At 38.1% G+C, this 14488-nt stretch overlaps 1 protein-coding gene across 1 annotated transcript in view; it reads left to right on the top strand.

The window, feature by feature from the left end:
• SEMA5B (semaphorin 5B) overlaps positions 1-14488 on the top strand; it is a 203776-nt gene that overhangs the window by 175330 nt on the left and 13958 nt on the right. The window contains exons 15-20 of the mRNA XM_081315124.1: positions 143-368; positions 2866-3084; positions 5052-5222; positions 5971-6120; positions 7647-7691; positions 12255-12460. Coding sequence (XP_081171250.1) covers positions 143-368; positions 2866-3084; positions 5052-5222; positions 5971-6120; positions 7647-7691; positions 12255-12460 — 1017 coding nt within the window. The remainder of the gene's footprint in view (positions 1-142; positions 369-2865; positions 3085-5051; positions 5223-5970; positions 6121-7646; positions 7692-12254; positions 12461-14488) is intronic.

Below are 14488 nucleotides of genomic sequence, written 5' to 3'. Positions count from 1 at the left end.
TTTTTAATCAAATATTCCAGATTTACTTATGACTCCTGAAATTGTGGAGTACCCCAGAGTAGTGGTAAACTTGTAGTTCCCTCAAAAATGTTAAAGACTCTGATTTAATCTTCCCTTTTTTTCCTTCTCTTGCTTTCTACAGGAGTACAAAACCTGCAGCCCAGAGGCCTGCCCAGAAGTGCGGAGAAGCACCCCCTGGACACCTTGGACCCCTACCAATATTACTCAAAGTGGGGCCCGCCAAGAGCAGCGCTTCCGTTACACCTGTCGTGCTCAGCTGGCTGATCCCCATGACCTACAGTTTGGCAGAAAGAAGACAGAGAGTCGGTTTTGCCCCAATGATGGCTCCGCAGTTTGCGACACAGATTGTATGTCTTGCCAGAAGGCAGACAACTTGTTTCAGATAGTGGAAGCCTGGGTGGATGAAACAGAGAGTTGGATAAGCACCCATCTGGGCTGCTAGTAGAAGAGCAGATCAAAGCTAGCTGGTAGAGATGATGAATTCTGGGAAATTAGAATGCATGAAACTCACAGGATGCAGGGCAAGCTTCTTAATTTCTATGTTTATAAAGGTGCCCATCTCAAAATTCTCCAGGAGCATAAGAATTACTGTTACTAAATAGAATCATTCTCGGTACATAAGTTGATTAGTTGATTAATCATCCCAGCTGCTATTTGTACTTACTTATTTTGTGAGTGTTTTATTGTTTTAATTTGTTTTGTTTTATAATTTTAGAATAGTAAGCTGCCCAGAGTTACTTGGTTGAGTTGGACAGCTATAGAAATTGAATTAATTAATTAATTAATTAACGAATGAACGAACAAATGAACAAATGGTGCTACATCAGGTATCTCAGAAGAAACTGGCACTTTAATTGCATGCAAAATATTGTAATCAGAATCATCCGTAGCAGTGGCCCCCAACCTTTTGGGCGCTAGTGACTGGTTCCATGGAGGGCAGGTTTTCCACAGACTCTGGGAAGGTAATGTGGTTTCGTGCACTGCCTGGGTCCTGCGCTTGTGCAGATGGCATTTTGCTCGCTTGCGCAGATTGGTTCCTGGTGGGCCATGGCCTGGTGTCAGTTCCGCAGCCCAGGAATTGGGGACCCCGGATCTACAGTATTAAGTGACTAGATGGAATCTTTTTGTTTGTCCACTTACCGAACTTCAGTTCTTTTTGCTCATTATTTGATGAACAGAGCCTATACTTGCAGTAGTGTGCAAATTTGCAGGCTTTTTAAAAGGACGAGGTTTTTTAAAAGGACGAGGTTTCACTTTGTGAGAACAGCCATGAGAAACATTTATGAATGTTTATCTGATTTGGATTTCTTTGTCACTAAGGTGACAAAGCATCTATTAACTGTCCTAAAATACTTTGCAGAAGCATTCTGTCTCTGGCTCACATGGGCTGGTAAACTGCATCCTTGAGGTCTCCTATTTATTTATTAAGCCATTTGCAAGTAAATAAACTTTGTTGTCAGCAACTGACCAAGAAAGACATTTTAAGCTCATGATGAAAAACTCAGTTAAGAAATCTGCTTGGTTGTGGAAAAGGCAATTTCCATGCTAGGAATCAGAAGGGAGATACGTAAAATAAGATTATCAGTATCTTATATACTCAGTAGGATATATTTTACGCAGTTTTGGTTGCTGCATCTCAAAATGATACTATATTGCTGAAAGAACCAGAAAGGATTTCAAAGACAGCCAGATGGCTGAGACAACTCCATTATAAGGAAAGATTACAATTTGCAGCTTTTCGTTTAGGGGTGGAAAAATGGAATAGTGTGAAAATTATTAAAGATTACTTGCATAATGCTAAAACCTGTTTGAAAGATAAAGAGAATTTCTTTAAATATTGTATAAGTAAAATTATGCTGCCACAAGATGTAGGAGTGGTTTGCTTTCTGCTTGTTCCCCTCATTTCTGCTGGCTGAGTATTTTGGGAACAGGATGGTCAGATGAAATAGTCATATATCTTTTCCACCAAAACTCTTAAATTTCATCCTACTCTTCCCCAGAGGTAATCATTCCACCTTCTTTATGATGTCTTCATTAAGGTAAAGAATGGAATTCCTTTATTATCGTTTTGTGCTATCAAAGCATAAAAATGCAGATGAGATCCTGTCCCTGGTGCTTACTCAGCACCAGACATTGGCAGAAAATCAAAAAAACTAAAACTCTCCTTGCCTTGTGAGTGTAATACTAAGGAAGGTGGACATATCTTAGTTAAGACCAAGCTGAATTTGATCTATGGCATACTTCAGGAAGAGGAAATGGGAACTTTGGTTCAAAATTAAGGTAACCGATACATCAATACCTAATGAGAATATTATGAATTATTTAACAATTTATTTTAATTTTTATAATGGTTCACATCTCATAATTTCTGATTGCCTTTGTAGGCCAGTTTCTAAAAACTGTAAACACGAGCTTTTCGTCTCATTACTGACTTCTTTCTGCTCCTTTGTGTAAGATCAGGATACAACCTGGCCAGAAATTTGTGCTACTCCCTGAGTCAGAAACCTCCTTGCCCTGTTTTCAAAAAAGAAAGATGGAGGGAGTATGCCTTGTTCTTTGTATAGCCAGGTTTTATGGTGCTTTAGCATTGCATTAAAGTGCAAAATAATAATAATAAAGAATTTAAAAAAACACGAGGCTGCTAAGAAAATGATCTAGAAAGCTTTGCCTGTTTGAAATGGAGTTGAGATGTAGTTCATTGTGTAATAGAGAAAGTTGTAGTTTGTCCCATTACCAGAAGGATATTACATGCCCGTCCTATCAGGTTTGCCTAGATTTTCTATGTGTATATTGTTACCCTACTAGTGTATTTAATTACTACCTTTTATTTCTCTCCCCAACTAGCTCTAGTCGATGATCTTCTGAAAAGTGGCAAGACCTCTGTCCGCATTATTAATGGCGGCTGGTCCTTTTGGGGTGGATGGTCATCCTGTACCCGGGATTGTGAACTGGGCTTCAGAACCAGGAAGCGAATGTGCACCAATCCAGAACCCAAGAATGGTGGTGTTCCTTGCATAGGATCTGCAATGGAATATCAGGATTGTAACTCACACCCTTGCCCAGGTAAGACCCTTTTTTATTAAAGAGTTTTACAAAAACAAGATTTTACAATATATCCCCAAATTCCCCCCAGCCCAAGCGTGCCCACTTCCCCCCCCACTTCCCAGAGCTAAATACAGGATTATAGTTATAATAATCATATTCTAAATAAAAATTATGCATAATATACAATTAACCAAATTCATAATGTGCTTTAACTCCCCTTTAACATAGATACATACAAAATACCAACACTAAGATCAATAACAATATCCCTCTAAAATCTACTCATAAGCTAAATGGAACTTTTTAGTCCCATATTTATTCTGAATATAATCTATCCATCTCCTCCAAACTGAAATATATCTTTCCTGTGAATAATCTTTCAAGTAAGCAGAAATCTTAGACATTTCTGCAAGATTCGAAACTTTAAACACCCATTCTTCTATAGTAGGCAAACTATCCTTCTTCCAATATTGTCCCACCGGTAACCGTGCTGCTGTTATCATATTCAACATCAAATTGGTTTCTTTAACATCACAATCTACAACAATACCCAATAAAAACAATTGCCGAGAAAAATTGCAGAGAGAGAGAGAGAGTAAGACCCTTTTTTGATTTAGCGTTTAAACAAGGCCATTGGTATCCCAAGTATTGTACCACTTTTTTACAAAATGACTTGTGATTGCTTCACTTTATCATCCTAATTTGCCAGGCTGGTCTAAAATATTTAGACTGCAGTAACAGAATGCTGCCTGCATTTAAAAACAAGGTCAAAACTGCTACTAGTCCAGAATAAGATTGGTCCTTTACTGGTATTGGCATTTTCACACAAAAGAGAGTGCTTTGTCAATTGCAGTAGTTCATACATTAAAATATTGATTTTAATCCTTAAAACTCTAAATTGCTTAGGGTCAGTTTTTCTCAAAGACTGCTTTCCCATGTATTTACCTACTTGAACTGTTAAGGTCTTCTTTTGAGGGTTTCTCTGAATGCATTGACTCAGTGAAACAAGGGAAATAATGCCTTAGGCAGGGAAAATATGTCCAGTCATTGCTGAACAATCCCAGCTAATATGATTATGATAAGTGCTAATTATGTTGTAATTATACAACATAATTGTATATGTTGTATATACAGCATAGATAGATATATATCGTATATAGAACATAGAGAGCTCAGGTTTCATGTATATGCATTAAAGACCAAGTATTTTTGGAGGTAGTGTCCTTGTTATTAAAAAAAATCTTCCAGAAAGCCTTGCATTGTGACATTCTTGGTACTTTCAGTGAAAATGCTTTTATTCACTCAAATATTTTTAAATGCAGTCTCTTCATCTGAACATCTTCAATGTTTTAGTTATTTTTTAGTTTCAGCAACTTATAACATTTTACATTGTCTTGATTATATTCTATTTTTCTATCTCTCACCAAGTGAACTTGTATTAATTGGTACCTGTATAAAAATATAAAAAGTAAGAGTGAAATCTTAACAATAGTAAAAAGGTAAAGGTTCCCCTGCACATGCGTGTTAGTCGTTTCCAACTCTAGGGGCCAGTGCTCATCTCCATTTCAAAGCTGAAGAGCCAGCGATTGTCCGAGGACGTCTCTGTGGTCATGTGGCCGGCATGACTAGATGCCAAAGGCGCACGGAACGCTGTTACCTTCCCACCGTAGTGGTCCCTATTTTTCTACTTGCATTTTTACGTGCTTTCGAACTGCTAGGTTGGCAGAAGCTGGGACAAGTAACAGGCACTCACTCTGTTACACGGCACTCGGGATTCGACCCACCAAACTGCCGACCTTCTGATCGACAAGCTCAGCATCCTAACCCACTGAGCCACCGCGTCCCTGTTTTAACAATAGTGCCACTTATCTAAAAATTATTTCACTATAGTCTTTGGTCTGTCATTGTTGCAATCACGCTGTTATTTGGGTTGAAGCAGACTAAACTCAGAGGCGCCTATTTATTGTGTACTGAATCATCTACAGTGAAGGGCTCATGGTCCTGCTGGACTCCTTGGTCTCAGTGCTCAGCAACATGTGGAGGTGGACACTACCAACGCACCCGGACCTGCACCAACCCAGCACCAACTAATGGAGAGGATATCTGCATTGGGCTACACACAGAGGAAGCCCTCTGCAATACACACCCATGTGAAGGTAGGAAGCACTTAATTTGTTCCTCAGGACCTGCTAGTATAAAGCTTCACAAGATTACTATGTACCAGCAATAACTACTCTTTAACTACTGTGAAATGCTTAGTACCATCTTTCCTATTGGCACCCTCCAATTAGGTTGGAATTACGGAATTTCAATCAGCTGGAAGGCTGCCTTCTCAGCTGCTGACGGTCACCTGTTCTGCTGTATGAGATCTGATACTTTGAAAGCCCATTGATGGAACATAGCTGGCAGGATTCCGTCATGCCATTTTTACAGTTTTTATTAAAATTAATACATTTAAAGAATATTCAATATTCCAGAAAGAGGGTGGTTCTATTGGTAGCCTTGAAAGTGATGTTGAAAGAGTTAGTTGTAAAAGCATGACTATACATTATTCATTCCCAAATGGTTACTAAAAACAACTAACTGTAGTGGGAACATTTTATTCCAAGTTACAAACTGAAGGAGGAGGTTTTGATGAAACTGAGAGCAAGCACAGTAAGAATGTGTAGCTTACTTTGCTAAGTGAGGATGTTCTGTAAAATATGTTCTAGGCATAGTCTGAAAAGTTACGCTGATTACCTTATACTATCAGTATGTTTTTGAACTACAACTCCCAAGCGGATTGTTCAGCTGAACAACTGCATTCCGATCTTTAGTTCAGAATTCATCTCTTACATTTTTTCCTAGCATGACACTGAATCATCCTGCCTAATTTATCTTATTTCTAACATGCATAATTTTAAGGAGGCTGGTCTGAATGGTCTGAATGGAGTTTATGCAATGAAGATAGCATCCAGTATCGTAGCCGTTTCTGTGAAATCCACAGTCCGGGATCTGTTCAGTGTGCAGGGAACAGCACCCAGTACCAAGAATGTCTGTATAATGAGATCCCTGGTAGGTAGAGTTTCATATGTTTCAGTACACTAGAGAAGCAAGAATCTGAGTAGTTGATTAAATGTTTGGGTGAGCTTCCCATATGGAATAAAAGTGGCTGCTATTTTTAATATCAGTAGGATAATGTGTGCAAGTGGGTTTATTGAACGATTTTTCATGTATCATAAGCTTACATTCATAAGATGGCATTTAGTAAAGTGAATATACAAATTAATATATGATTATAGAGGGTAGATACAAAAGAAATAATTTAGGAATAATCTATACTTTGTAGGAGTATAATAATTTTGCAAGTGGTTATGATGAGTTTTAGCCATGTTGATTAAACCATCTTCAAGAAGTTACCTGTCTCAGACTAACTTCTATTTTATTTAGCATATGACTAAAATGTTAAAAAGGATATCAATTACATTCTTAATGAGCAAATATGAAACTCTTTATTTACAAATACAAAGGTAGACTATTCATGTTTATATGAATGGATGCAGTGGTGGAATTCAAATACCTGAACAATCGGTTGTCTTATTCGATGCAGGCCCGGGTCTCCGAGGCCTAGAATGGACTTCCGGAAGTGGCATCCACGCACTTCCGGCAGGCCATTTTAGGTCTGGGAGGCCTCCTCCAGGCCTCTGAGGCCGAGACAGGACTTCTGGAAGCCAGGCGGTTCTCCAAATGCAGCAAAATTTAGCTACCAGTTCTACCAAACCGGTGCAAACCAGCTGAATTCCCACCACTGGATGTGTGGGATTCTATGATTCATAAATACAAAATAAATTAAGCTTACATTAAAGTAAGATGAACCTGGATGAATCAGATGAATCACTAACAGTGAATAGATATATGAGAGGTAACATGAAAGTAAAGTCAGTTGAAATACTGACATATCTTTATTCATTGCTTTGTCTGGTGCAGCAAATTCCAAGACTATTATTATTCTTCATTTAAAAGATGTGAAATAAATTATGTCATATAAGACATAATAAAGGGTGGGTTAGGGGTGTTTTAACAGTTTTATTTATATGGTTAATCTTTTAAAGTTTTAAATGTTATAAATCACCCAGGGTCACCTATGCATGAGTTGGGTGGCTAAATAAATTTATTTAATAAATAGCTAGCTAACTTGGAGTCAGGAGGCAAAAGCATAATATGTATGCTATATTATCTACCTGTGTCGTTCAGGTGTTTTGTAAATACCATTTGAATTGTACCACTCATTTCTTCGAGTTTTTATATACATGTGACTATGATTTGTGCACAGATCTTTTCTCAACAGAATACTGTTATCTTTAAATAGTTCTCAATCCGATCCACATTTCTGTGATGACAGGAAGCATGTTCTTTTCAAGAAGATTTCTTTTCTCTTTGTATGATATTTCATTCTGTATTTTTTACCAGATCTCTGTAAGAGCTTCTTGTTTGCAGCAGAAATTAACTTGCCACATAGCGAGCAAAATCATTTTAATTGCCTGTAAAGTATCGCAGATGACAAAAATGACGTTTCCCCTCCCTTTTTTCATTTTGTTTAGTAATCCTGCCAGCATCAAGCATTGATGAGAGTGCGAACTGTGGAGGTAGAGTACAGCTAACTATAGATCTTGCATTTATTTTAACATGCCTACTTTTTTCTGTGATGCATCAACAGAACCATTAATCTGTATGATTCACATCCCTGTTGATATCCCTAATTCCACTGGAGCCTTGTTGTCAGAGTTGGGGAGGGAAAGTTTTTGATATGGATATGAGATTCTCAGAATAATTAATTACTAGGGAAATCAGAAATCTGTCTGGTGTAACTCCTTTTTCATTGAACTAGAAAAAGATTCCATGTTTTCCTTAATACTCTCTTAATTGTAGAGTTGTCACTGGGTATCCTTACAAGCAAATTATTGCTGTTCTCCAGTTCAGGTAAAACTTAGGAGAAGCATTAAAAAAAATATCCCTCTAATTGGCAAATCTGAGGTCACTTCTGTAATACTTGTTATTTTTTATAAAGCAGGATATGCTTTATTTAGACATTCACATTCACTTAGTTAAAAATTGTTAGTGCACACTAAAAGTGAGCAAGTCCAAATACATCCAACCATTCAGATCCCCTCTCATGCCTCTCTTTGCCACCTAAATCCCTTATTCTCTTTCTAGTTAAAACCATGAACTATCCTAGATTCTGTAATTTCCTTCACTTTTCACTATGTCCCATTAACTAGGGACTATTCCAAAAATCCTCAACATTGTAGTTCTCCACATTGCTTACTTATTTACATTTATCAAATTTACTGCCCATCTTGTGGGTCAAGGCTCTACTCTTTCTAAGAAACGCCCACATTTTCTGATGAAATAAATTGATTGAAGAAAATTTCCTTGGACATTTTTACCATCTTTCATTGTAGAAAGCCCCAATACAGCAATGTTTTTGGGAGTAGCAAAGTACTTAGCAGATGGGAAAAAAATAGTCTGCTAGAAAATTGGACCCCATGCTTACTCTTGCAATGTCATCAGCTTCTCTTCATGGGATGCCAGAGATGTTAGCAACTGGGAGCAGTCAAAAGCCTTAGGGTGGGAGGAAACTTTAGGTGGAGCCTTGTAAGCAGGCAAAGCAGCGGAGGAGTAATTGGACTCCACAGCTATAATACTGAAGAACAAGAATGGCAGGGAGTCTCCTCTGGTCCGCAAGACTGAAGTTTTTTACTTCGATTTTCTTTCCACAGAACTTTTAAATGTGCCTCTTGTTTTAAATATTATTTTTACATTAGCCTTTGATCTACTTAGGTTGCTTAGCACAATATTAAACCTGCTACTAACAACAGTATAAAAAACACTAGCTTCTAGGATGTAAGAAGTTGGGGGCATCGGGATATAATCAGAATGCAGTAATTTTTTCAGCTGTCTATAGCGGTGGGCCCTTCTTTACCAAGGTGAGATACATCATTAAAAATCTACTTATAGAACCCAGGGGAACCAAGGCAAGGCAGCCCGTGTAAGATCTGGGTTGCCTTACAAAGTTGCCAGTCACTAAGTTTTATCTTCAAAGTTCAGGAAAAGGCATTTTCCTTGTGCGGAATCATTACTCTGTTCTCTGTAGTTACTTATAAGTTATGACCGAAGACTTTGAAAAGGGCAGAAGAAAAATTGGCTTTTTATGTCTCCCAGCATAATCAGCTGCAAATACTGATGGCTCTTTTCCCTTTGCTTTTATTTTAGGCGACAGTTGTTTTTTTTAATGCAAGTGATATTTCATGACTGGTAGCTGAAAAAACAAATCTCCTTATCTACAAACAACAAAGTGGTCCTTTTAAAGTTCTGTCCATTGTTAGATTCATGAGATGTATTTGCTCAATCCTCAATTTCTTTCTCCAGAAGAATCTTTAAATTGTAGATATGAGATTGGGGCTGCAAATTCTCATTTATCTCACCAAATTATAATATCCATGAGAAGGGCAGGGCCATAAAACTATTGCATTTTTGTAGTTACAATGCCCTTGAAAATATTTATAATAGTGGGTGCTCTTTTGCTGATGCTTTAATGCAGGGTAGAATCTGACTATGAAAGAAAAAAAGACCTTCACATGCCACAAAGATTTCCACATGAAAAAGTATTGTTCTTTTTAGAATTTCTACTGCATATTTAAAAATTGATTTAGCTTGCTCCCTTTATCAGCAAGGATTTTTTTCTGTGAGACGATTGTGAGTGTATGTTGATTGGTGGTGGGATTCAAATATGTTTTTTTATAAATTATTATTATTGTTGTTGTTATTTTAACAGAGTTCAATAATAATTATTCAACAAAAACGTGTTGTCTGAGTATCTCATTCACTAATACAAATTAAATTCCTAATCCCTAAATCTTTTCTCTAACCATTGATAAAATAGGTCCCAGATTTAAAAATATTCTGTTTCTTCTTTTTCTTTCAACCTTATTCAAAGGCTGGGATTCAGATATGTGAACAACCAGTTCTCTGTGTAGATGTCACTTCCGGAAGTCCGTTCTTGAGCCCAGGCAACAAAAAATTAGTTACCAGTTCTAGCGAAGTGGTGCAAACTGGCTGAATCCCACCACTGGTTGAGGGCGAAGGGGTTGTTTCTCAGAACGTTTGGTATTCAGTAATTCCATGTGTTCTTCAACTGATCACACGAGGTCAATCTTGCCATTTAACAAAATGCATTTTTCTTTTCACTTTCAACAAAACGACTCTGAAAGTTACACAATGTATTAGGACTATAATTGGCAGGAACAATTTTGGGAGCATCAAAAACACCTTAATCCCAGCTGTTGCCCACCATAGTCACATTTCTTAGCAAGTCCCTTAGATACAACTTAGACACTTATATTCAAACTATCCTGTACGAGGGAGCAAAGCAATATAAAATAACTGAATGAGCCAAAGTCAGGAGATAAGCCATTAAGAGTAAAGGAAGTATATATGTATGTTCTTCTTTGAATCAACATTGACTCCTAACGCCTGCCTGAATAAGTTCCTGTAGTTTCCTTGACAAGATTTAGGAAATTGTTTGCCACAACCTCTTTCCTGGGACTGAGAGAAAAACTAGCCCAAAGTCACCCAGCTGGTTTCATGCCTAAAATAGAATTAGAAGTTCCAGTCTCCCAGTTTCTGCCTTAACCTCTCACCAAATTGGCTCTCTAAATAGAGGAAGGCAGCATGGATAATCAGTGACTGATCTAGGGTCACCTATCCATAAATCCACAAAATAACATATAAATACATAGGCAAGGAACAGGCCAAGGTTCAGATTTTGAGACTTTGGCATCATGATGAAAATGGCACCTCTTACTCCTTGGATTACTCCTAATGCTGCTAGATCAGTAGGAATTCTGATTAATATTGTTCCAGAGTCACTTGTTGAGATGCAAGTGACATTCATACAACTGGACTAAATTAATTAATTAATCAATCAATCAATCAATCACCCCAGGCCATTAAGGCAGCCCTCCAACTAAAATATCAGGCATCCACCTCTTTATCATCTAGTTTATTTTATTTTATTTCTTCCCTGGCATTTTAAGCAACCCTTATTAGGGAAATGTGCTTTCTATGACAGGCCATTCTTTAAGTGTGTGTTGTTCGTAAGCTTCATTTTTTCCAACCTGTCAGCTTTAATGTTTCCTTTCAATTTCAATCAAAGGAGAAAGAAATACTTTTTTTAAAAAAGCAAGGTATGATTCCATTAACACAGAATGATGTTGGGCAAACTAACAGGAAGGGAGTAAGATATATGCAACGTCCTAGATGTTTTCAGAATTGCATTTTGCTTGTACCAATGGATCAGAAAATTATTCTCAGGTCTGCATGCATTCAGTAGCCATCCAAATATCCTTTTTTATGGTTGTAATGTGTGAGTATTTTTTAACATCAAGGGGACACCTCTTATCCAAAGTTTTGCAGGTGAAAAGAAATGAGGTATCCCCTGGAGGAACTGAGAAGATACAAGCTTTGTTTAATATGTTTTTGCCATAAGGTTCACTTCTCTATATAAAACTGATTTTGGAGGAAGGGTAGGAGGAATATATTGAGCTATATATACATTCAGGCATATATACATAAAATTTAGAGGCTATCTGACACCATGTCATTCTGTGTGGCTTAAGAGTGTTTAAAAGCAGGAAGCAATAAAAGCTTGGCAACCAACCTATCCCAAGGCCTGGGAAAATAGCCAAGTTTTCAGTGACTTTTTGAACATCAAGAGTGTGAGACCCATATGGATCACAGGAGGGATGATGTTCCAAAGAAGACCTGCTTCCCAGGTTCTAATAAATGGCATTATGTAATTGAGGAGTCATGGAGCACATCTACTCTGTCCATAATCAGAAACGGTTGGAGATAGATGGTTCCTCAAATTAAGCCCTGGGCCATAAAAAGCTTAAAAGGTGGTAACCAGCCCTGGAATTGCACCCAGAAGCCAGCTGGCATCCAGTGCAGCAATGAGTATGGTAGTACATAGCCAAGTTAGTGATGGGAAGGATATTGTGAAAGAAGTGCCAGCATGGTAGCAATGTATAAAACCTTGCAATATTTTGTTTACAAACTGTAGTACAAATGTTGCAACTTATACTCGAGAAAAGTGGTGTTTTACCATTTTGTGTCACTGATCTTAGCTTCCTCTAAATAATCTCTTCCAGGTTTTAGCCTCATCCACCTCATTGCCACAGGGCTCTCCTGTTTCTTTGGCTCTAGCCTCTTAACCTTTGTGATCTACATTTACTGTCAACGGTGCCAGAGACAATCTCAGGAGTCAACCGTTATCCATCCCACCACTCCCAATCATCTTCACTACAAAGGCAACACAACTCCCAAGAACGAAAAGTACACACCTATGGAATTCAAGGTAAGAGACTGCATCCATAAATTGATCTCCTTTGAGCATACTATTCATTTGCAGCAGAAATAGATAACCTGTGATCTTCCGGTCTTAATAAACTATAATTTCCAGTGTTTTTACCATGGGTTATGCTAGTTAGGACTATTGAGAGTTGAAGTTCTGCAACTGAGGGCCCAGTGCTCCTATAGTGCTCAGCGGTTCCTACGTAACTTTGTGAGCAATTTTCTTGTTTTCTTTTTTGCAGTACACTTTGAGTTGAATTTTATAATCAGTAAAATCATGTGGCAGAACTTTACTAGCTAATGAATCTCCTGATATGTCTTTGTCCAGTCAGAACCTGCCACATAATTCTTCTGTTTCTGTTACACATTTTGTGCCTCCTTTTTAGGCATGGCCTGTATTGGTATAGAGAGATTGTTGTGGCTTAAAAAGCGTGTTTCCCCACAGAGGATAGCCTTGCTTTGGCCCATCACCTTGGTCATAAACATAGACTCGGTAATATAACTGAGACATATTTCTGAAGGGAAGAGCACTGATGATATACCTTTGGATAACAAGTGCAGCCTCCTATTAAAGGCTAAATATTCAAATATTGGCTGTGCTTTCTTCCTTTTCCCTGTTATTCTTTAGATAATGCTATTCATTTCATGTTCCTCTTGTCATTCAAATTTTAATCAATGTCAGCAGAGGTCAGAAAACAGTTTATTTTGTTCAGAGGTACACATATAATACATTTGAGGAGCATGGGAAAGACTGTATTGAAGTACCCAAATGGGTTGTTTGTTTGGCAGGCTTATTCATAAGAAAATATTCTCTATTGTATATGAATTGACTTGGAAACCTCTTTTTTAAGTCTTATCTGGAATTTCCCCGATCAAGAAATTATCTGGGAAAGTTAATAAATATTGTAGTATCAATTAACACGTAATAAAGTATCCAGCAACTCTAATCAATAAAGTAACTTGGGGACAAGGGAAAATGCCCCTTAAAAGCATCTGATTAACTTGCAGAGATTATGGCAAAGCTTACTATTCGTTGCATGTAGTTAAACAACAGGCAAACAAGTAAATAGGGAGCAAGTACAAAAGCAGGATGCACTTAAAACCAATGACAGTTGAGAAGCCTCCTTGGAAAATCAGGCTTCCAAATAGTGTTGATGATACAGCAAAGCATTTCCGCAGATTTTCAAGTGAGTACCGTTGCTGGAAAATAGAATTTGGCATACGGTAGCGGTCCAACCTACCAGTCCTGTTTCCTTGTGTTTTGAAGCCTATGAATCCTTATTCAGGCTTCCCCTGTCCCAGGGGTAGGCAACCTTGGCTCTTTTATGATTCGTGGATTTCAACTCCCAGAATTCCTGAGCCAGCAGGGCTCAGCTTGGAAACCTCTCCCTTTCCCCTCAGCATGGCTGGCTCAGGAATTCTGGGAGTTGAAGTCCACGAGTCATAAAAGAGCCAAGGTTGCCTACCCCTGCCCTGTCCTATAGGCGGCAGATTGCACACGGAAGGTCTATCACTGCCGGCAAACAAATGGAAAGGGAACAGTCAGTTCTACTGATATATATATAATTTCATGGATGCATGCATGATCTGTTGATATGCAGGCTGGGTGCATCAATAATAACTTTTAGAATCTAGAAGAACAAACTTTATATTGAAGAGCTGGGAGGAAAACTGTGCCCCAGCAAAGCCTCATTATATCCATGCCGAAAATGGAGTGTCAGTTTTTTCTGTGATTTAAGGAGTTGCATATTTTTCCTCCATGCAGAATGCCTCACTTCTTCCTGTACAGAAAAAGGTGTTGCAAGAGGAAGATTGCCTCTATCCCTGCTGCCCCCTCTCCCCCTCCCACCGAAAAGGTTAAAACCTACTTTAGAAGCTGTAAATAACCAGTTTTGTCTGTGAGGATCTTGAAGGCCATAGAAGGAAATACAGCATATTGCTTTACTTCATTTTTTTAGATGATGAAACAGAGCTAAATGCTATTTGATGTTTTACAGTACACCTAAATTGGGATCCTTATAACTGAACCGCC

The sequence above is a fragment of the Vipera berus genome (assembly GCF_964194415.1).
Source record: "Vipera berus genome assembly, chromosome: 1".
NCBI lineage: Eukaryota > Metazoa > Chordata > Lepidosauria > Squamata > Viperidae > Vipera > Vipera berus.
The sequence above is the reverse complement of the archived record's forward strand: the minus strand, read 5'-3'. Positions and strand labels throughout refer to the sequence as shown.